Source organism: Ochotona curzoniae, unplaced genomic scaffold (assembly GCF_017591425.1).
Source record: "Ochotona curzoniae isolate NIBS_2020 unplaced genomic scaffold, NIBS_Ocur_1.0 contig_3819, whole genome shotgun sequence".
Lineage (NCBI taxonomy): Eukaryota > Metazoa > Chordata > Mammalia > Lagomorpha > Ochotonidae > Ochotona > Ochotona curzoniae.
The window spans coordinates 55,692,859-55,715,323 of NW_024466004.1; the positions used below are offsets into that span (position 1 = coordinate 55,692,859).

Genomic DNA, 22,465 nt, shown 5'->3' on the forward strand with positions numbered 1-22,465 from the left:
ATGCCTACGAGGGGATCTTGAAAAATCTCATAGAAAATATGTGATATGCAAAAACATGTATTTCAAAATTTTATTTATTTATTTGATAAACAGAAAGACATGAGAGAGGTTCTATCCGTTGGTTTACTCCCTCAAATACCTGCAACATTTGGTCTAGGCTTGAAGCTGGGAGCCAAGAACTCCATCCAGGCCTCCCAGGCAGCCCATGTGAGTGGCAAGTGCTTAGCTACATGGTCTTTCATCTGCTGTTTCCCAAGCACATTATCAGGACGCTAGATCACAGATGGAACTGCTGGGACTCAGACCAGTACTCAGATAGGGGAGATGGCCAGGCCAACCATGATGCCTGCTCCTCAAAACAATTGGGGGAAGGGCAGCGTGATACCCTAGTGGCTAAATCCTTACCTTGCATACACCAGGATCCCATATGGGCACAGGTTCATATCCCGGCTGCTCTGCTTCCCCTCCAGCTCCCTGCTTGTGACCTGGGAAAGCAGTTGAGGATGGCCCAAAACCTTGGGACCCTGTACCCACATGTAAGACCCAGAAGAAGCTCCTGGCTCCTGGCTTCAGACTGGCTCAACTCCAGCCATTGTGGCCACCTGGAGAATGAACAAGCAGACAGAAGATGTTTCTCTCTGCCTCTCCTCTGTATATCTGCCTTTCCAATCAAAATAAATCTAATAAGTCTTTTTAAAAAATTGGTTAAAAATTAACCTTAATTTTTTTTATTAGACAAGCAGATTTATACAGAGAAGGAGAGTTTCATTCCCCAAATAGCCTCACTGGCAGGATCTGAGCTGATCTGAAGCCAGGAGCTTCTCCCAGGTCTCTCATGCAAGTGCAGGCTCCCAAGGATTTGCGCCATCCTCCATTGTTTTCCCAGGCCATAAGCAGGGAACTGGATGGGAAGTGGAGCAGACAGGGCATGAACCAGTGCCCCTACCAGATATCAGCGCTTGAAGGTAGAGGCTTCCACTTTCCATGAAAATTTAAATTATCCTTGTATATGTCAATGGACAAGGCGTCACAGATGTCAGAACACTGAACAGAGCCAATGAGTGAGATATGTGAGGTGTTTTAGATTTCCTGGTTTTCACAAACAGTCTCAAATACACAAGCCCTGTGTTACTTTGGAAGAAAACTAACTTCAGGGCAACAGTGAGGACTTAGGACACAGTATCGAAGGATAGAGCCTGTTTAAGATGTTGATGACTGAGGATGGTGTTGTGGTACAGCGAGCTAAGATATCATCTGCAACAGTGGCATCCTATAGGGACACAGGTTCAAATTCCAGTTACTCCCAATCCAGCTCCTTGTCATTGTGCCTGGGAAAGCAGTGAAAGATGGCCCAAGTACCTGGGCCCCTGCCATCCATGCTGGAGACCTGAATGGAGTTCTGGGCTCCTAGTTTCATCCGGGTGCAACTCCTGGCCACTGACCCCATATGGAGAGTGAACCAGGAAATGGACGCTCTCGCTCCCTCTGCCACACTTTCAAATAAATAAACCTTAAATACCTCCCTACTCCCCCAAAAAAGGATTAAGATTGTGAAGGCTTTGTGCCATTACTTGACTAATGGCCATTTTGTCCTAGGCTGAACCTTGTAGACATTAAGCTCTCCCACAACCCAGGTGGTCAAGTACAACAGCATAGGGTGCTGGGCCCTCCTCCTGCCCTTATCTGCCACCCCCTAGGTGCTCCCCCATTCTTGTGTCCCAGAAGGAGCCTGCTTGGCTGCCCTGTTTAAAGCCCTGTTCCTCAAAGGGTGCCTAATGGCACTCCATGGGCTTCACCCGCATCCTGATTTGTGGAGGGGTCAACAGACAGATCCCCTGCCCCTCCAATCCAGGTCATTGTCAGGGTCAATCAGATCACCTACAGCAGATCAAGAGGGGAGGGGACCAGACCTTGGGGACCAGCTGAGACCCCTTTCCTAGCAGAAGAGGCGCTGTTTCCAGTTCCTATTACGGTTCCTATGGAGGCAAGCTAGCCTTGACCTTCACACTTCAGGAGTCACAAAGTCTAGAATTCACCCCATTCCGAACAAGCATAAATGCTCCTTCAAGGGAGAGGGGATGCTCATGACAAAGGTGACTACACTTCCTGCTGAAGATGAGGAAGAAGAAACGGGCTGAGGGGGAAGAGAGGGAGAGAAGCAACAAGGAAAGGCAAGACAGAAGTACTGGCTTCCTCAGCTGCCATGGGCTGGAAAATCAATTTTTCCCTTGTTATCCCATGGTGTGAAAGGAAAACCTCTTTGTAAATGGAATTGAACCCCATAGCAGCCTGCCTGTGTATTCACAGAAGACTGCAGAAATTAGCAGGGAAAGTAGAAATCCACATGTCCATTTCAAAGCTTGGTTGAGACAATTTTCTCTGGTTTGTAAAGAAACACACCCATAGCTGTCACAAAGCACCCCCAATAAGCCAACCTATCCACCCCTCAGAAGGACTCTATGAGGGAAGTGGTCCCCCAGACCCATCTGGTAAGAGCCAGATTCCAAATCCTTGCCTCATCCGTCAGTCAACCACAGTGATTGGATATGAGTTCAAGGCCGCTTGAGGGCGGCTTCTTCCCAAGCTGCAATCTGCGGCACTGAGTCAGGGTCTATATGTGAGGGCGCCACTTCTCCCGACCCACCCAGCCAGCCCCCAAGTCCCAGTTCACCAGCAGTGTGCCCTCTGGTGGGGCAGTCCAGTACTTCTGATAACTGTGAAGAGCAATGTGGGTCGTGGTTATCCTCAGAAGACTCCCAAAACAGAATTAAACCAGGCTCATACAGATAGATCTCCAGATCAGAGCAGAGGTAGGAGGTGGGAGGAGCAGGCACATCTGACACCTGCAGGGACTAGTGAGCTTTTCATGACCTTTGAACCTCAGGGGATTCTTCTGGGACAAGTGAGTCCTCTGCTCTCTCATTATACAAATACCCCCTCTACTAACGGGGTCTTTGTCATTTCTTGATAAGTCATAAACACACCTGGGCCTTCCGAAAGCAGCTCTGTGTGTGTGTGTGTGTGTGTGTGTGTGTTTAAGGTGAAGATGCATATGTTTTATTAAAAAAAAATATCAAGTCACTGTGCCTGCCAGTGGGAAGAGGAGACCCCCATTTCATGGTGCTGCTGGCTGTCAGTAAGGCGGAGGAGCCACTTGAGCTCTGTGGTGTTGGGGTCTGGTTCCGTCTTCAGAACTTGGCTTGCTTCAGCTTGTCGATGTGGTAGCAGAGTTTGAGGGCAGGCCCCAGCTTCAGGCCCAAGTACTTCATGATCATGTCACTCTTCAGCAGCAAGAGGGCGTGGCCGTCAATCTCCTGGAGCAACAAGACCAAAACAAACAAGCAGACAAAAGTAAACAAATCAAAGACTCGGGAGGGATGAGTGAGATTAGAGAGAGTAGGGAAGCCTAGGGTGCGGTCACAGGATGAGGCGGGGGTCACCCCAAATCAGGAAGAGTCAGTCCCCTCTGCTGGTGATCCCAGAGTGAGAGCTTCTTCAGAAAAACGTGACCACGTGCTTAATGCTGCCTGGGTGCCCAGGATCTCTAATGGGATCTCGGTGCAATGTGTGGCTGAAGGAGCCAGGGTGTGGTCCTCCAGACCTGGGCATGAGACCTGCACAACTCTAGCACTAAAACAGTGAGATGGTTTTAAGCCATTACGTTAGTAGTAGAAAACCAAAGCAGTAACCTTGGTCATTTCATATGTCAACATCTCCTAAATAACTGTGACAATGCCTACGAATGGCCTGGCATCATGCATTTTCTGATCTCATGCTAATCCAATGCACAACAGCCCATGAGTTTGCCTTCCTAGCGGTTACTGCATGCCCAGAGGGGTGATGGTTAGGGAAACAGCTCCATTAAGGCTAACAAATGGGACAGATAAGCCTTACAGACACACCAGGGTCTGGGGACTCTGCCCTGAGAAGCTGTGCTTGTACCTGTCTCTCCCGTCTGGCTGCCCTAAGCAGTCCTAGAATCCCACCCTTTCCCCTACAGTCCCCAGTTGCTCCCTGAATTTTCCCTGTCTGCCAGCCCCATCCCCATGGCGTACATGCTTTCTGAAGAGCTCCACGTGTGGCCCCAGAGCCTGCGGGTCGGCGTCTTTGACGAACCACACCACATCCTCCACCGTCCAGGTGGACGGGTTCCTGCTCCGTGGCCGCCGGTTGTCCTGCTTGTCCAGAGAGGGGCTCGTTGTCATCGTTGCTGAATGGGAGGAGCAGAGAGGGGGAGACTTGAACCAGCAGGTCAGGGGCTTCGTGCCTGCCTGGGTCTGCCTGCCCCACACTCAGCCCAGGGTCCTTAATGCTCTCATATCAAGGCAGGGACTCCAGGGACCTCCTGGGCCAGGGAAAGGCTCTGGTGGCTTGCACTGTCAGCAATCGGGAGCACAGGAAGGCAACTCTCAGAGGTATCACGCTCCCCAGCCTTGGCAAGTCGAATGCATGCCACTGAAGTTCCTGTCAGTACTTAGGTCAAGATGCAGTGTGGGGTGCCTCTATCCCACACTGGAGTGCCTGGGTTTGAGTCTCAGGTCTGCCCCTGATCCCAGTTTCCTGCTCATGTGCACCCTGGAAGGCAATAGGTGAGGGTCAGGTGCTTGGTGCCCACATGGGGGACCAGGGTTGATTTGCTGGCTTCTGGCTTTAGCCTGGCCTAGCTAGCTCTGGCTGTTGCAGACATTTGGAGAATCAACCACTGTACGGAAGATCTCTGATTTTTTTTTTTTAATCAGAGTGATTTTTTTTTTTAAAGAGGAAAAATACTTTTGAAAAAGATGTATTTATTTATTTGAAAGCAGATCTGGGAGGGGAGGGGGGAGGAGATAGGAGAGTGGATCCAAAGCCAGGAGCCAGGAGCTTCTTCTGAGTCTCCCACTGGGGAGCAGGGACACAAGGGCTTGGGCCATCTTCTGCTGCCTTCCCAGTGGAGCAGCCAGGACTAGGATAAGCCTGACCTCTATGTCACAGCACCAGTTCCAGAAGCATTATTTTCAAAAATATCTCATGTTAAAAGGTTGGGTGTTCTGTGGAGGCAGTGTTTGGGAGGTGGAGCCTTGTGGCAGGTGTTTAGCTCATGGGGAAAAGTCTTCATGAAAGGATGAATGCTTTTTCCTCAAGGGAAGATAATGAGTTGGCTGCTGGGGCATTCCACCCTCTTTTCTCTCTCTTACACTTGCTCTCTCCACCGCACTGCCATGGGTAGAAACAACACAAGGCCCTCACCAGAACCCGAGCAGATGCCAGTGCCATGCTCTAAGGTTCCCCAGCCCAAACCAGGATCCAAAATAAACCTTTGCTTCTCATCAGTCACACAGCGCCAGGCTTCCTGATTTAGTAACAGGACACAGAGCAAGGCGCTCTCTGGCCACAGCATCTACTTTTGGAGGAGTGAAGCATTAGACAATGGGTTTCCTTCAACGGGTTGAAGCTCTTGTATGAGTAGACTTTCCAGGCCCCTGCTACTCCATTCCCGTGGAGGATGGCTACATGGTACCCAGGGCATGTGTGCTGAAGTCTGAATGGACCTCTCTACTGTGCTGGGGTCCTGGCCACCTCCACAGGTTTCCTCCAAAATGACAGACATAGTAGAATTCAGGTGCCTTTTGGTCCTGTCCTTGGTTCCTACAGAATAGTCAATCTGGTACCACATCCTCAGCACCTCTGACTACAAGGGTCCTCCACCCCCATGGGCTGTGTAGCATGGGCAGAAAGAAGGTGACATATAGCCTAGTGGGGTAGCTCAGCAGCTAAAGTCCTCACCTTGCATGCGCCAGGATCCCATATGGGCACTGGTTCTAATCCCGGCGGCCCTACTTCCCATCCAGCTCCTTGCCTGGGAGCCTGAGAAAGCAGTTGAAGATGGCCCAAAAGCCTTGGGACTCTGCATCTGTGTGGAGACCTGGAAGAGGCTCCTGGCTTCAGATCGGCACAGCCAATTGGGGAGTGAATCATTGGACAGAAGATTTTCCTCTCTCTCTTCCTCTCTATATATCTGACTTTGCAATAAAAATCAAATACATTTTTTAAAAAGGTGTCATGTACACACTCTGCCCCAGGCATCCACGCTGAATGCCCTGCCCTCAGCACCCAAGTTTCAGAGCATTCACACTGGTCTCCCCTATACCAGCTTGGAATTCCTCATTACAAAAGGTCTAACCCCATCCATGCCTGTACCACGATGGCTCTTTATGAACAGTGGCATGAGTGCCATTTCCAGTTGGGCATGGGAGAGGTCCAGCACAGGTGAGGGAGAGAGATGCAGCAGCTACCTGGTGCTATTTAGGAGTCAACGGTTTTGGTGAGGTCCCAAGCCAACTCTCCTGCTTTTCCCAGAGCCAGCTTCTCCCCCTATCTCCTATGTTTTTGAGACCAATCTTAGCTCCCCAGCACATTGCACCATCCCGAGGCTCTCAACATGGGGCCTCTCATGCTGGAGTCCTCCCTGCGATCTTTGTTGCTGCCTCCCACTGTCAGAAGCTCTCACTGAACCCCTACAAATGGTTCTCCAGTGAGTCCTTTTGCCCAATGCTCTTGTCAGTGCATTCACCTGCCAAGGCACAAACCAAGCTCCCTGGGAGCCCTTTGACCTGTTCCCCAAGTTCCTACTCTATATCAGGTCCAAATACCTTCTTTGGTCTCAGTTGTGTCATTATTTCCTAGGCAGGACATTGAAGGTACAGAGATAAATCGCAGATTGAGGAGCTGCCACCTACTTGCCATCCCCAGTTGGTGATGTGACCATGATGAGACTTGGCAGATGTAACATGGCAGTGCTCTTGACCTGGAGGTGTAGGTGTGATGTATGAAAGGGGACAGTGCCCAGCGCTGTGCCTGGACATGCTCACGATAGCCCACATTTTCTCTAGCCTGTTCCTTCTCCACCATTCACTGCACTTGGGCTTCTTCTAGGGACAGTCCCACCCTTCCCCCTCCAGTGGCATTGGTCCCAGCCACCTAGTCACCAACCAACACCTTCATGAGCATTACTTCTGCCCTGTTCTCCTGTAAGTTCCCCTGCAAGACCCTGGAAAGGTCTTCTGGGATGTTTTCCCCATTTTATCATGCACAATGACTTCATGCACTTCGCTCCTGGGGACCCCCCACATCTGCCTCACCACCCCCTGTCCTTTCATTCCAGGTGTATTTTCTGTCTCAGGTGCTGGGTGAAGTGTTGAGGAAAAGCACAAATGAGACCCCCTCATTTATAGGAGTGGTCATCAATGCTTCCTCCACGACAGCAGGTGCATCACTTCTACAAGTTTAGTGAGATGACAAAAGTATTAAATCGGCTTCAAACCTTTGTGATACAGCAGGTTAAGACACTGCCTGTGGCATCAGCATCCCATATGTGGGTACCTGTTCAAGTCCCAGTTGCATCACCTCTGATCCAGCTTCCTGTTCATGTGCCTTGGAAAGCAGGCAAGATGGTCCATATGCTTGGGCTGCTGCACCCGCATGGGAGCTTGGATGGAATTCCAGACTCTTGGTTTTGGCCTAACTTGGTTATTTGAGGAGCTTATCCTAAACACACTGTAGTTTGGTTGAAAACTAGATTTACTTTGAGGTTTTTTCCCTCTTGTCTTTTCCTTGTTGGACCTCGAAGGGTCTCCTAAGGGTGGTTTAGCATGGGGGATATTTTCCTAATGTACCCCCAGAGCCATGTGAATGCTGATACATGTTTATTAAGGCCTATCGCATTTATTTAAAGACATCTACACCCAACCTAGACACAAGGAGTCCCAGAAATCGCAGCTGCGTTGGGCTTCACTCCCATCAGTGCACCACTGTAATCAGTGATAAGTGAGTTCTAACGACAAAGGCTGACAGAGGATCTAAGCGTGATCAGAGAGGAGGTCAAATCTAATTTCCTGTAGTTGTCAGGAAGGGGATAAGCAAAAGGCTAGGACAATCAACAGGATCCTTCTAAAGTCTTTGAGCCAGGCCTGGGCCACATGCTTCTATGGGCCTGGGCCACGTGCCCCCATGGGACTGAGAAACGTGCCCCCATAGGCCTGGGATACGAGTCCCCATGGGCATGGACAATACACCCATATGGATCTGGCCAATACACCCCCAAGGACCTGGGCCACACATCCCCAAGGACCTGGGCCATGCACCAACATGGGCCTGGTCCACATGACCCCATGGGCCTGGGTAGAAGATTTCTCTTTAAGGAGTAGGTTTCAGCAGTGACAGCTGGGGAGGGAACTGAGTCAAGGGGAGGGGCGCCCTTCCACCTCTCTGTGCTTGGTATGGGTTTTTTTGTTGTTGTTGTTTTTCACTTTTGTAGGATGCAGCAGCAGTGATGGCAGCTGGCCTGGCCCTTCCATCCTCCAGAGACCTCTTGAGTCAATACAAGAGAGGGAGCAGCAGGCAGTAGATGTTATACTTTGTGGGAGTTGTTCCCAGTCCAAAAGCTCAGAGACTCATTCTGGAAGAAAGAGAAATGGAGCTTTGCCACTGTAGGCTGACGACACCATCACAGTGGTACCCACTTACTCACAAAGGTCAGAAGCACAACCCTTGGTCGTCCAGGTGCCAGAAGGTGTCAAGGAGACAGGTGGGTCCCAGTCAGAGCGGGAGGATGTGGGAGGTCAGAGTGTGAGAAAGTCTTGCTCCTGGGTCGCATCCTGGGAGCAGGCAGCTGCCCCCAGCGCAGGGAACCCGGTGCTCAGTGGGTTGCTCCCTGGGTGTTGCAGAGACATCCAGCTATAGGTGAATGTGTTAAGTAGATGTCATTTCTGTGGCTGAGCAGATTTTCCAACTCTGAGCTAGCCATGGAGTGGCAAGGAATAATAAGATTAGCAGCAGGCCAGCAGTTGGGAGGTCTTCCCAGGGTGTTTGGCTTGGTCTCCAGAGTCTCTCGACCCATGAAGCTGCCCACACAGCTGCCAAGGCCTCCTCTTCATGTCCATGTGCAAAACCCGTGGAACGAAGAGCTGCTGCATGGCCTGGGACCTTATCCTGGTTCAGATGGTTGCCCATGGATCTCGATGCCTCATCTGTGAACTGAGCATGTCATGTGTGGCTTCTTGAGAGGGTTTCATGAAGCACATGACTATGAGGTTTAGGCAAGACCCTGGCCCATCATGGGATTTTAATCAGGATATTCTTTTCAGACCAGCTAACCCATCTATGTGAGAAGAGAGGATGCCGAGAGAGAACAAGAAAGAGCGGGCAGGCCAGATATCTTCTTGCCAGAGAGCAAGGTGACCTCTTCAGGAAGTCTTCAGCCAGCCCTCCTCCCACTGCCCTTCCTTAGCCATCTGCTACCTACACCACTCTGCTCCCCACCGCCCTTCCCAATCAGCCCCCTGCCACTTCTTAAGCTTTCCTGGCCTCCCAGGACAGGTGCAACCATGCCCCATCCCCAGCTGATGTGCTTCTGGCAGCCACACCTGGCCTTGGACACTGTGGTCATGGCAGTTGGGAAAGGCCCGCGTCCTTTGTTCACATCTGTCTGGGTGGGGGTGGGGGGAATGGACCACACACTGACAATGGGACCTGTGTCTGTCTCATTCGTAGCCCTAACCTCAGACCCACCAACGGCCCCTGCTGCATTGTGCTCAGTGTCTACTGACTAGGAGACCCAGTGCTCTCCGAGTCTTAGCTGCCCACCTGGAAGACATTCCCTGTGGTGGGTGGCTGTGGAAATTCAATGGGATGGTACTGTGAAACATTAGACAGTCACGCATTATCAAAGGCTGTGACTATTATTACTGCCATGACACATGTTGGCCAGCAGACGCAGCTTGCTAAACTCCATGGCCTTCAGCTCATTCCTTTGTTAACAATGTTTGATTTCCATTACTACAGACGCAACCCAGTATATGCCCCTAACAACTTGGTATGGGACCCCTCAGAGCCCCCTGCACAAACTCTTCTTGCTCTAGAACCAAAAAGTCCGTGATTTGGGGTCAGCTGTGGCATAGTAGTAAAAGCTATTGCCTGTGGTTGCCAGCATCCTGTATGGGCCCTAGTTTAAGTTCTAGTTGCTCCACTTCCAATCCAGCACCCCGCTAATGTGCCTGGGAAAACAGTGGACGATGGCCCTCATGCTTGGGCCCATGAACCCACATGAGAGACCTGGAAGAAGTTCCTGGCTTCTGGCTCCTGGCTTCAGACTGGCCCAACTCCAACCACTGCAGCCACTGGGAAATGAACCAGCAGAAGGATCAACCCTCTCCCCCCGCACACACACACACACACTGCTTTTCTCTCTCTCTCTTTCTCTCTCTCTCCCTCTCTGTCCCTCTTCTTTCTCTGTAATTCTGCTTTGCAAATAAATAAAACAACTTCATAATAAAGCCCCTGCTGCATCTTTGCCAGCCCAGTTCACATCACCCCCTACTACCCCTTGCCTAAGAACATCATCCTTTTTCTAGCAGAAGCTCTCCATCCCTCTCTCAACACCCTGTGGTAACAAAAGCCAACCTGCCCCAAAGCAGTAGGACCGAAACAACCATGTCATTCTGCATCTTGTGCCAAGCTGGGGATGCTGCAGCAAGTACAAATCCATGCAGAAGCCAGGAGGCTTTCAGACCTCCCTGCAGTTCTCAGTGATGACATCTGGATGAGGGGCAGGGAAGAGCTCTCCAGGCTGCATCCGGGCATCAGGAACACCAGGAAGCACGCTCCGTGCACACGGCCCACCTACCAGCCCACTGGTGGGGAGCTAGTCCCATCCATCACTGCAGCAGGAGGTGGAGGCAAGCATCCACCTGAGAGGAGGAGGCTGAGAAATTGTCCTGTCACCCTTACTTCCCTCCTGCCTGCAGCCCCATGCAGTCAGCCGGCTGCTGTGGCTTCAAACCATTTTGATTTGTGCTTTAGGGAGGAAGGAAAAAAAGATCTATTTCTAGATGTCTTTCAGAGTTTATGGCTGGGGCAAAACCCTCATAAAATGGTCTGGTTTCTTGATGCCAATGTATTTCATGTGAGATGCAATGTAGAGAAATTCAGAGTAGTCCTCTGGGCAGAGGGAAAAATATTCACGGCCTCCTTGAGAGCTGTCAGGTGGGCAGGCACGCAGGCAGGTGGACTGTGTGTGGGGTTGCTCCTGCTCTTCTCGCCCACCACCAACAACCAACATTCAAGCCAGTAGGGTTCGATGCCACAGTTTCCAAACATGCTAAGCTGTGCAAATTTTGTTTAAGCTAAGTATGAGCAGAATACCATTCTGCCAGTGTGGAGAGGCCCCTTTAAAAGACACGCAGAAGGTGGAACTGAAATCCTTCCTTCTTCCATCCCTTCTCTTCATCCTCCAGGACCAAAAACAGGCGGGCCCCCTCAGTACCTAAAAAGTTTGTGGAGCCAGTCTGGAAGAGCCAGGCTTTCCAGGCAGCTGAAATCACCCTTGGCTCTGCACTTGCTAGACCTTCACTGTCTTATCTATACGTTATTTGGAGTAACACCTACTTCTTACAAGCACCAGCCTATAAGACATCCAGGAAAGTGTGTATGACTTCTTCACCCCCACTCTTCCTCTCTTCCTATGTAATATATGGGGGACATGGAGACTCCGGGGGATGCCAGGGTCACAGGATGGACACAGCCTGCAGCCCTGCATTGATAGGTACCCACCAAATAGGAACACTTACCTTGGACCCTTTAGCAAAAAACTTTGATGACATTTGAGCCACTGTAGATTTCAAAGTCTACCTGGTTCTATGGTGTGGTCTGCCTTAATGTACCATTTTCTCTGCTTAAGGTCAACAATCAAGATTGGCTGGCTTTGAGCACCATAATAATCCATGTTGGGGTCTGTGGACGCTTCTAATCTCCAATGCTGCCAAGTTCAAATGGCCATGCCTCCCTCCTCCCCAAGCTGTGTCCCCAGGGCAAGGGCAGAAGAAGCTGAGTGACGGGGAAGCCAAGCCATGCATTACATTACCACGTCTGTTCCCTTCCAGTGAGGCCCCATTTCTCTTGGGGCTGGGGGCTGGAGTCTTCAGTGCAGGTGTAGAGGTGACTGTACAGGACATGGGACTGGTGCAGGGACCCCTGGCAGCAGTGGTGGGGTCTCCTTCAAGGTAGCTGTCTCCAGAGTTCTTCCTTTTGGAGTAGAGTGAGGAGGAGGAGGGCAGCAGGGAGCCCCTGTGGCCGAAGAGGGAGCCGGAGGGGTCTGCATCATTGCGATTCATGCCCACAGTGCTGACTCGGCACTCTTCTGTGATGACTGTCTTGGCTAAGGGAGAAGGCAGTGCAGAGAAGCAGAGATGAGACAGGGTGGTCCAGGGAGCTACCTGATCCCAAGTCAGGGTGGGGCAGGGTGTAAGGATGGGAGATGCAGAGAACTGAACTTGTTAACTCCCAGTCAGCAGATGGGGTTATCTGCTGGAGAAAGTAGCCTTCTTAGTCATTAAAAACTTGGAGATAAAATCAAACTGAGCTCTTGCGTCCCAGGGGCTCTACCCTCCAGGGGTCTCGCTAGTTTCCCCCAGAACCTCCCTGTGTGGTTCTGACTAGAAGCTACCCCTTTTGCTATATGGTGTGTTTTTGTTTTCTTTCCATTATTATTTACATGGATTTTTGTTTGTTTCTAGACAAAGCCCGAAGGAATGACAAAGCCAGGAAGCAAAAGGAAATTTCTTCTTGCCTCTCCCACTCCAGATAAGATCACACATGCTTAGTCCCCTCAATAATTATCTGTATATTAGACCCCACTGACACAGACAGTGACAGAACCCTCCAAAAATACAATAAGCAACAGAAGAGAATGGATTCTATCAAGTGGCACAGGGAAACACATTTGGGCCATGAGATTCATATGTCTCCCCCATTTATGGATTCCTCCCATACTATAGGTACTGAAAGGTGGAGCTCATGGATCCTGGGGAACTCAGCCGGGGATAAGACACTCAGAGGGCATGCAACTGAAGTTGTGTCTAGTGGTAAGTTTATACTTGTAAATAAAAAGAAAAAAAAGATTCAAAGTAAATAACTGAATCTCATACCTTAAGCTGCTAGGGGCGGAAATGAACAAACTAAAAATCAAGTGAGTAGAAGACATGAAATCATAGAAATTTAAGCAGACATTGATTCAATGGAAAACAGAAAAAAATAATAAATGCAACCAAAAGCTGTTTCTTTCAAAATATCAATATGATTTGCAAACCTTTAGCTACAGTGACTAGACATCTTAGATTACTAGAATCGGAAGTGAAAGAGGGAATATTACTGCAAAACTTGAAGAAATAGGATGAATTAGTAAAGAATAATATGAACCAATAAAATTGGTTACTTAAGGGAAATGTTGAGACCATTGGTGCTCACTGGAGAAGAGACAGTCTTGGACATTGCACGATGACTTATTTGGCTAATCCTCCCACTGCAAGTGCCAGAATCCCATATGGGCGCTGGTTCATGTCCTGGCTGTTTCAGTTCCCATCCAGCTCCCTACTTATGGCCAGAGAAAAAAGCAGAGGATGGCCCAAAGCCTTGAATCCCTGCACCTGTATGGGAGACCCTGAGAGTCCTCCAGGCTCCTGGCTTTGGATCAGCTCAGCTCCAGCCATTGTGGTCATTTGGGGGGTGAACCAGTTGATGGAAGCTCTTTCTGTCTCTCCTTCTGGAAATCTGCCTTTCTGATAAAAAAAAAAATAAATAAATACATCTTTTTTAAAAAGTGGTGTGATAGGCCTCTAAAAAAGGAAAAGAGAAACAATTCCAACTCTTCAAAACCTCTTCCAAAATACAAAGGAGGAAGTGCTTCTCAGCTCACCCCATGATGCCAAAGCCGACATGGAGACTGCACATGGAAAGAAAATGAGAGCCATAGCTCTCATTAATATGGATATAGAAGTCCTCAACAAAAAACCAAGCCTTTGGCTGTCGCAACATGTAAAATTCAACTAACATAATACAACAAATTAATAAGACTGCAAAACCAAATCACATAACCATCTCAATAGATGCAGAAAAAGCATTTGGCAAAATCAACACCTTTCATGATTAAAAAAAAAATCAACAAACCAGAAAGAAAGAAAACTCATTGACAAAGGTCATCTACAAAGGGCCCCAGCTGCCATCTGTAGGTAATGGTGAAAGACTGGTTTGTTGCTTCCTAAGAAGAGAAACAAAACCAGGATATCCATCTTCACCCCTTCTATTGGACATTGGATGGATGGTTCCAGCCAAAGCAATTAGGTAAGAATAAAGCACCCAGTAAATTAGGAAAGAAGAGGCAAACCTATCTTTTATATGTACATACCCTTAAGCCATGACTATCAAAACTAATTATGAGTTCAGCAAGGTTGCAGAATACTAAACTAACATGTACATGTATTGGTTGTATTCCTACATACCTTGCACTTAACAGCATGAGAAGCAAATTATGAAAACAATTTCTTTATGTTAACACTCCAAAGTACAACGAACTTGGGAAAATTTAGTAAGAGAAGTAGAAACATATTTTGTCCCCAGCTGTGGGCAACTGCTTAGGTTGCCTTGTACCTAAGCAAGTGTTACACTGCTGGGAGAAAAGCAGCCAAGACTGGCAGAAATTCTGGGCCTGGTTAATGCCAACGCTATGTTAACTATGCCAGTGTGCCAGCATAGTTGCCTATTCTCTTTTTAAATGTTTTTCTAAATGTGGGAAACACTGTGTGCCACCAGGCAGTGCAGCACAGCAGAAGGTGGGGGACACTGAACTGGGACTCGCTACCTTCCAAGCAAGCCACGCAAGGCAGGAGGGCTGTGGACTTCCTGGCGGAAGGGGTTTGGGGATGTGCTGGAGTGGGGAACCACTGAGGTCATGTTTGACAGATGAGGAGTAACTTCTAGGAGTTTCCATAGACTGGGTCACTGAACTCTCAGGTAGGCAAAGAAGCTAAGATGGAGTGGTTTAGAGGTGAGGAAACCAGAGGGCGTGTCTGGATCAGACCAAGGCACCTGCCCACATGGGAGACCTAGGCTGGACTAAGTAGCATCACACGCCACCCACTGGCGCACATGAAAGCTTGGGCTGGGGTGCATTCCTAGCTGTACAAGTGAAGGCCCGGATTGAGGGCATATCATGCAAAGCAGGGATGCAGAACCTGTAGGCCCCGTCTCCCAAGGGTTAACTCCACAGCTTAGCTTGTTTCTCAAGGTGTAACAGGATGGGCAATCTTGGCCTGATACATTTAGCCCCTGGCTTGACCACAAGTTCCCTCTTCCCTGTTTCCCTTTTTAAGATGCCCTTGGGGGAGCTTAGCAGTTGCTTGAGCATTGGGAAAATACTGGGAGGAAACAGGCAGACTATAAAAGAGGCAGTTAACCTGAAATAAATGGCATTCTCGTTACAAGAAGGATCCACTGTGTGTTGTCTTTTTTGTAACCCTAGTCCCTCCGCTTGGCTTGGGGTACGTGGCAATGCGCGCGTTGCCGACAAGAACCCACTGGCCTGTGTGAGATTTGGGGCTGGAAGCAGGCCTTGTAGGGGAACTTAGAGAAATCCCTGCTATGCTGCAACTCCAGCTGGGGAGCACAAGAGCTGGGGCTGGGGACAGGCCAGGCTAGGCAAAGCTACAGCACATGTCAGCAATTGTATGAGCCAGGTCTGGAAGCAGGCTGGGCCAGGCTGCAACACCCGATTTTTGCACACATGAGAGCCAGCATTGGGTGTTGGCTGCACCATGCTGGGCTAGGCTGCAACATCTGCCAGCAAGAACTGAGACTGGGGGCCATCCATGCACCTCTTCCCTCAGTGGAAAGGTATCAGACAAAAGATTCTTAGAAGACCTGTCAATGCAGCTATGTGATAATCAGTTCCTGAATAGTGATAGGGAGGAAACATTTACTGGGCACCTATGACAGGTACCTGTCTAGCATCAGTAAGCAGTTGGGCTGTCATTACTTCCCTTTTGGAAAGCTTTCCTAGTCTGGGATGCCAAACCTTGTTGTGTCCCAAGTGGCAGGTGCTTTGATATATGTAAGGAAACCACACACAGTGTCTGACATGCTAGTTGTCCTAAAGTAAGTACCCAACAAATACTTATTTTTAAAAGATTTACTCATCTGAAAAGCAGAGTGACAAGGAGGGATACGGAAGGTGGGGAGAGGGGGAGGGTGGGAGGGAGGAAAAGAGAGAGTATGATGTCCTCCATCTGTTGGACCACTCCCCCAGTGCCCACAATAGCTAGGTCTGGACCGAAGTGAAGCTAGGAGTCAGGAAATCCATCCTGGTCTCCAGGGGCCCAAGCACTTGGTCTGTCTTCTGATGCCTTCACAGACACATTATGAGTGTTAGTTATTTAAAAGAATGTAAGAGTTCTAGTTTTAGGTTATACGATATTAAGATACTTTACGCCGCAGCTAATTCTCGCAACCTGGTTCTTTACCGTGAGCTGAAAACACCAGACGCAACGACATATCTTAGGAAGGTATCTTAGAGGTTTATTCCAGCGGGGCAGGAAAAGGGGAAGGGGAAAGGGAAGGGGGGGGGAAGGGAGGTAAGAAGGAGGAGAGGGAGAGCAGGGGAGAGGAACCAAGGAGAGAGCAAGAGCAAGAGCAAGAGAGAGAGCAAGAGAGAGCAAGACAGAGAGAGAGAACCGAGTGGGGCAGGAACAGGGGAAGGGGAGGGAAGGGAGGAAGAGCAGGGGAGAGGAACCAAGGAGAGGAAGAGAGAGAGCAAAAAAGGGGCGAACCGCACCTGGGGGCCTTTTTTGTCTGCCAGGTGTGGGGGGGCGGGGATTGGGAGGGATTGAGGTCAAGGCCCCAGGGGATTGGTGCCTGCAGGTGAATGCCTGGGGATGATTGGCAAGTGGGCGGGTTTGGGGAAGGGGCTGGGAGATTGGGGGTGGGATTCTCAGGTGGAATGCCAGGTTACATCTGATTGGTGGATGGCTGGACTGGCGCGAATCCCGTGAGCTGTGAGGAAGAAGAAATGGCGCAGGGTCCAGGGTGGGATATTGGAATAAATCCTTATATTGAGGAAGCCGGATTGGGAGTGGAGCAGCCAAGGACTTGAACTGGCACTCTGACATGGGCTGTTGGCATCATCAGCAGTGGCTCAACACGCTGTGCCCCTAATACCAGCCCCTCAAATATTTTTTGAGTAAATACTTGGGCCGGTGCTAGTAATAACACTGGCATTCCATAGAAGATGCATTAAAGTTGATATTATAAAACACTAACATAAAACCTCTTCATTTAGATTTTTGACAATGAAAAGATTTACAAAATACACTTATTCTGTTTTTATTCAATAGTTTAAATCTAAAGTAGATATGCCTACATAATGTTGCTAGACTCAAGCAGAGAATGCAGATAATTCCCTAGTCAGGACACAGATAGAAGCCCATTCTGCCTTGACTAGGTACCATAATGGGGAACGTGGGAAAATGTACTTTGTGCATTTAAAAACTGTTAACGACCACGGATGAGATCAAAGGCTGTGCAAACCAGCCTCTGGGCCATGAGCCAGATGAGCTCATCAGAGGGAAAACCGACTTCAGAGAGCACCAAGCAGAAACCCTGAGATATACAGCAGCAGTTAGAGGCAGTCACTGCAGCAGCTTTCAGAGTTGATGCGATGTGTCTGTTCCAGTCCAGTTAAAACAGTGTCCTCCTTGCAACAACAGGGGGACTTGTGCATCCTCTCTGTGTGTAGCAACGACCAATACGCTGGTGGTCATTGCTACCACAGGAATGAAAAGGGCCTTTCTAGGGGCCCAGAGCCTGCATTTCCTGTATTAGATGGGTTCCACCGGTGGGCCAGGAGATGTCAGGTCACAAACAACAGGCATCTGTTTTCCCGCAGTCCTGGAGGCCCAGAGTCTGGATTAGAGGAGTCTGCAGGACTATGTACCTGCTTATGGCTCAAGGGTGCCACCCCTTCTTGGCACTGCCTGGCTTCCGGCATTGCCGACGCTCCTTGGGGTTCTTGGGTTATAAATGCATTGCTCCTATCTTTACCCTCATCCTGGGGTTCAAATTTTCTCCCCCCACCCACTGACTTATCTTTAAAAAAAAAAAAGCCTGTTCTCTGAACAAGGTTCCAGGGTTCTGACTTTGAAAAAGAACATTTGTACTTTTGGAGGACACAATTCATTTTACCATAAGCAGTAATTGTTATTTTTTCATAATATTTTTCTAGTCATATATCATAATGGGCATCAATGAAATATAACATGAAACAATTATTTCACTCATCTACTAACTAAAGGCTGAAGTTAACAGACACAAAGTGTTTCAAAGGAATGGTCTTGAGGAAGCAGTTCTACAGCTACTGTTCCCAAATGCAAATTGTGAAGGGGGCACGGCAGAGCTGAACCAGCCCCCGCCTCTCTTTAGGCAAGGTGCTGTCTAGCAAGGAAAGCAAAGCAGATGATGGAACCTCTTACTGAAAAGTACCCCAAGGACACTCTATAATCTTTCTCGTACGCCCTAGTGCAGCTCATTGCAATGGCTGAAATTCTTCCTGCCATCCAACCTTAATAGTCCTCCCTGCTTCCGCTAAAAGGATGAGTGCTGGATTCACACCATTCGCTCTGCTTGGCGTTAAGCCATCCGGCATACAGGTGGGTGAATTGCTAACAGGCACAACTTTGAGTCGCTTCAGAATGTAATTGACACGTGTTTGTTAGCTGAGTCCACCGTTGACAAGTTGGCAAAAAGAAAGGAGGAGCAACTCTGTGATTGGAAAGAGAGAACCATGCTTTTCGGGAGGTTTTGTGGCTGACTGGTGAATGGAAAACCAGATGAGGCCAGTAGACTTGGGAGTGTGCCCAGTAGATCTAACTCCTGCACACGAAGTCCTGACAACCGTGTAGTGACAGGTGTCCATGGTCATTTCCACATGGATTCTTACAAAGCCCCCTCCCGTTTGGAATAAGCTGTCTTGTCAGCCCAGCATATCTCACGAGCAAGAGCCCCAGCCCAGCTTCCAGTTGAGGCCTTTTTGCTGCTGTAGAGGTTACCAGTGAAAACACAGCTGGGCAGATGAGCGAGCTCCTTTAATGCACTTCTACAATTACCTGCATCCATCTGAGTGACCAGGAATGCTTCTTGTAAGTTACTAAATCTTTCCTTCAGAAAACAAAACAAAAAACCTATTCTTTCTAGTCCAACCCCCAAGATATGCTTAGGTAGCAAGGCAAAGAAATAAAAGCAGAATTCCGGGCTTGGAGTCTGGCAGGCTTTCAGAGGAGCCTGGCGTTCCTCTCTCAATGTTCACTAATCTGCTGGTAGACTGTAAGTTCCTCCAGCCGCTGTGCGCAAAATGTGCCTATTAGACAAGCCCCAAGAACAACGCTGTAGGAGAGCCCAGGCCCACTCAGTCTCCAGGATGCCCCCATTTGTTTATGAATCGAAGCTATGCTGTTTGGGAAACAAAACCCCAGGATGTTGAAGCCACAGACCTCCCTCCTGCCCCTCCCCTGCTGGGGTCTGGGCTGGAAGGTGGGGTCAGGGGAGAGAGCATATCCCCTCCCCGCCCCTACTTTCTTGGCTTCCAGCCCCTTCCCTGCCCTGCCAAAGCAGCCCATTTCTGCTGCAGCCCTGGAGGGTGGAGGGTCAGGTGTGAGCCCTTGGGATAGGAGAACCTCAAAAGGGGAAGAAAAAAAAAAAAAAAAACAGAGAAAGAGAGGGGCAGGAAGGAGAAAGGTGGAGAGAAAGTCCCAGCGGTAAAAGTTAAATTGGCCTTTTACGGGGCTTCTCTAACCAAAGCCAGTCTGGAGAAGCAATAGTGCCACCATCTGCCCAATTCTTCTCACGCTGGATCGCTCAGGCACTCAACCAAACAGGCAGAGTCTGAGATTCTTGTCTCTCACATCTCTAAACAGTTCTCTCTCTGTCTCTTTCTGACACACTCCCATCCCCTCCACCTCCCCCCACCATCAGCCACAATTTCTCATTCTTAGGAGCCAGGGCAATCACCTCCTGACCAGAGGGGTCCACGGGTTCATCTGCTTAAAGAGACGGCAGCACCACAGTCCTTGCTTAAAACCCAGACCCGAAAATGCAAAGCCGCAGCTTGCAGATTGGAAGGGCTGTGAACTCACTACCACCTGACACTTAGCCACAGGTTGATGGTAACACCTGGACAGGGAAGCCAACACGCGCACTGAGATGCAGAGAAGTGGGCAGGGGCAGGAGGGGCGGGTCCCAGGAAGTAGCAGCAGGTGCAAGCCAAGGTGGGGAGGGGGCTGCCCTTCTTTCAGGCAGCCTGTCTGCAGGTGCTTCGGTCCCTACCTTGGTGGCCAGGTCCACACCAAGCTGCCTCCCGATGCTCCTGTAGGTGGGGGAGAGCGTGAGACAGGACGGGTCTTGGGCTGTGGACCTCCAAGGGATTTCTCAGTGGCAAAAAACAGTTTCCTGCTTGCCCTGGTGCAGCCGTGCAGCCTTTTCTCTGAGGCGCCTGCTCACCGCCCCGGGAGGTTTGCAGATGGCTGCTCAAGCTCAGTCCCGCCCCGTTGTTCTTGCAGATAAGCTCTGTTTTCCCCCAGGCCCTCGGTGGCCTCTTGGCCCAGCCTCCCTAGTTCAAAGGGCATCAGCCACACCACCTATGGGGCTGCGCATTTCATTCGCCTCAATTACATTTCCCAGTACTTTGGTCTCTGGCCAGTATAGATTTTTCTCATCAGGCCTGTCTCTGTTGTTCAGATCACTCAGCCAGAGACTCGACCTGGACTCCCCTTGGGTCCATTTAAGTGCATTTGTGTCACCCCCCCCCTTCCCTCCCCTAATGAGATGCACAGAAAACCAACCATCATTTCCATGCCTGACACCTGAACATCCTTTCATCCTCCCAGGAGGTTTCTAGTCTATCCAAGTCTTTGTTCTCAGCCTACGGTTGGTCTCTTCCTTGGGAAGTGATTTTGACCAAAGGCAACTGTTTGGCATAATGAATGCCTTTGGGGTCTTAAGAGCAGTTCCCCTAACCACCGTCTGCAAGATATGGCAGCTCCCTGCCAAGTCCCTGCCCCAGGCCTTGGGGAAACTCCCATGTGGCAGGGGCCAGGTAGGTAGGAGGTAGGATGCCTGGCAGCATGGGATGGGCTTCTTTAGTCGCCCCCACACTTTTTTGATCTTTTGTAAAACTTGGCAAAAAATGTGAACAGTGGTCCTTAATCAGGAAAATGTTGGAGTTCCTGGAATAGAGCTGGAAGCAGACATCTCCACTTGGAGGAGGGCTTGTTGTTTCTAGTTCCTTTCAGCCATGAGGGCTGTGGTCCAGGGCCCCCATGCGGATGCTTGAAACTGCGAAGGAGAGAACCCTAAATACACTGGGTCATCCAAGGCAGGCACATCGTAATGAAGTTTAATTTACACATTAGCTATAGTAAAAGATTAACAAAAGTGAATAATAAAATAGGACAAAGGCATAGTATAATAACAGGTGAATGTGAATTCTCCCACTATCAAAATGTTTTGTTGTACTGTAATCATCCTTGCTATCATAATGTGAGATGACACATACCTGCATCATGAAATGAAGTGAGGAGAATATATAGTCATTGTGATACGGTACTAGAATACTGTGTAGATGTCACCAACTTGTCCCAAGGACTGTGGTGTGACCACAGCCAATGTGATAACTGAGATGGCTACTAAGGGACTAGTGGGCAGCTGGCATATACAGTGTGGATATGCAGGACAAAGTGATGGCTAAGGGCCAGTGTGGTGGCATATAAGACGAGTCCTCTACTTGCAGAACCAGCATTGCATATGGGCACTGGTTCATGTCCCAGCTGCTCCATTTCCAATCCAGCTCCCTGCTTGTAGTTTGGAAAAGCAGCATAGGATGGTCCAAAGCCTTGGGCCCCTGCACCCACATGGGAGACCCAGATGATGCTCCTGGTTCACAACTTCAGACTGGCTCAGCTCTGGCCATTGTGGCCATTTGGGGAGCGAACCAGCAGATGGAAGATCTTTCCCTATGTGTCTCCCTCTCTCTCTGTAACTCTGACTTTCAAGTAAAAAATTAAGAAATCTTTAAAAAAAATAAAGAATGGTGTACATCTTGAGTGGTATGTGCAAGGTCATGCTATCTAAAATAGCTCACTTGGTACTTGTGATTACTTTATTTCTAGAATTTTCTATTTAATATTTTAAATGGAGGTTGACAGCAGGTAACAAACAGTGGATAAGGGAGGAGCAGTGTAATACTGTACGCTGCTGTAGTCATCTGCCATGCTGTCGGTGAACCAACAGCTCATAGGAACCTAACCCTGGCCAACAACCAAGGAAGGAGCTGCAAAGGGGATCCTACCTTCCTTGAGCTTTAGGATGCATGCCACCTTATGAAAGTCCCAGAAACAGAAAGCACTATTAGTTACACTGGAACTCCTGAACTGCCAGAAACTCTGAGGAAAAGGAATACTGCTTGTTGCCATTAACTTGTGGGGGGACTTTGCCGGAGTCCAGCTCCAGCCGAGTTCGGAGCTCGGGAAGGGTGCGTGGAGTCGCTGATGAAGAAAGACACAGACACAGACACTTGGTGCGTTCTCACAACAGCCCAAGAAAAGCTGTCCTT

General features: G+C 49.3%; 1 protein-coding gene across 1 annotated transcript; it reads right to left on the minus strand.

The window, feature by feature from the left end:
- Positions 1-2,347: 2,347 nt before the first annotated feature.
- Positions 2,348-20,565, minus strand: SCML4 (Scm polycomb group protein like 4). Its single transcript, XM_040983853.1, has 4 exons — positions 20,182-20,565; positions 11,900-12,193; positions 4,056-4,210; positions 2,348-3,314 (listed from the first exon to the last, which is right to left on the minus strand). The coding sequence occupies exons 2-4, from the start codon at positions 12,147-12,149 to the stop codon at positions 3,189-3,191; spliced, it is 531 nt and encodes a 176-aa protein (XP_040839787.1). The 5' UTR covers positions 12,150-12,193; positions 20,182-20,565; the 3' UTR covers positions 2,348-3,188.
- Between the last annotated feature and the right edge of the window lie 1,900 nt (positions 20,566-22,465).

What these genes read in the sequence shown, in the direction of transcription:
- SCML4 (XM_040983853.1), bottom strand. Translation starts at nt 12,149, where the DNA reads ATGAATCGCAATGATGCAGACCCCTCCGGCTCCCTCTTCGGCCACAGG. An exon ending in ACTGGAAGGGAACAGACGTG is followed by an intron (nt 4,211 to 11,899) that starts GTAATGTAATGC and finishes CCTCCCATTCAG; the next exon opens with CAACGATGACAACGAGCCCC. An exon ending in TGGAGCTCTTCAGAAAGCAT is followed by an intron (nt 3,315 to 4,055) that starts GTACGCCATGGG and finishes TTGTTGCTCCAG; the next exon opens with GAGATTGACGGCCACGCCCT.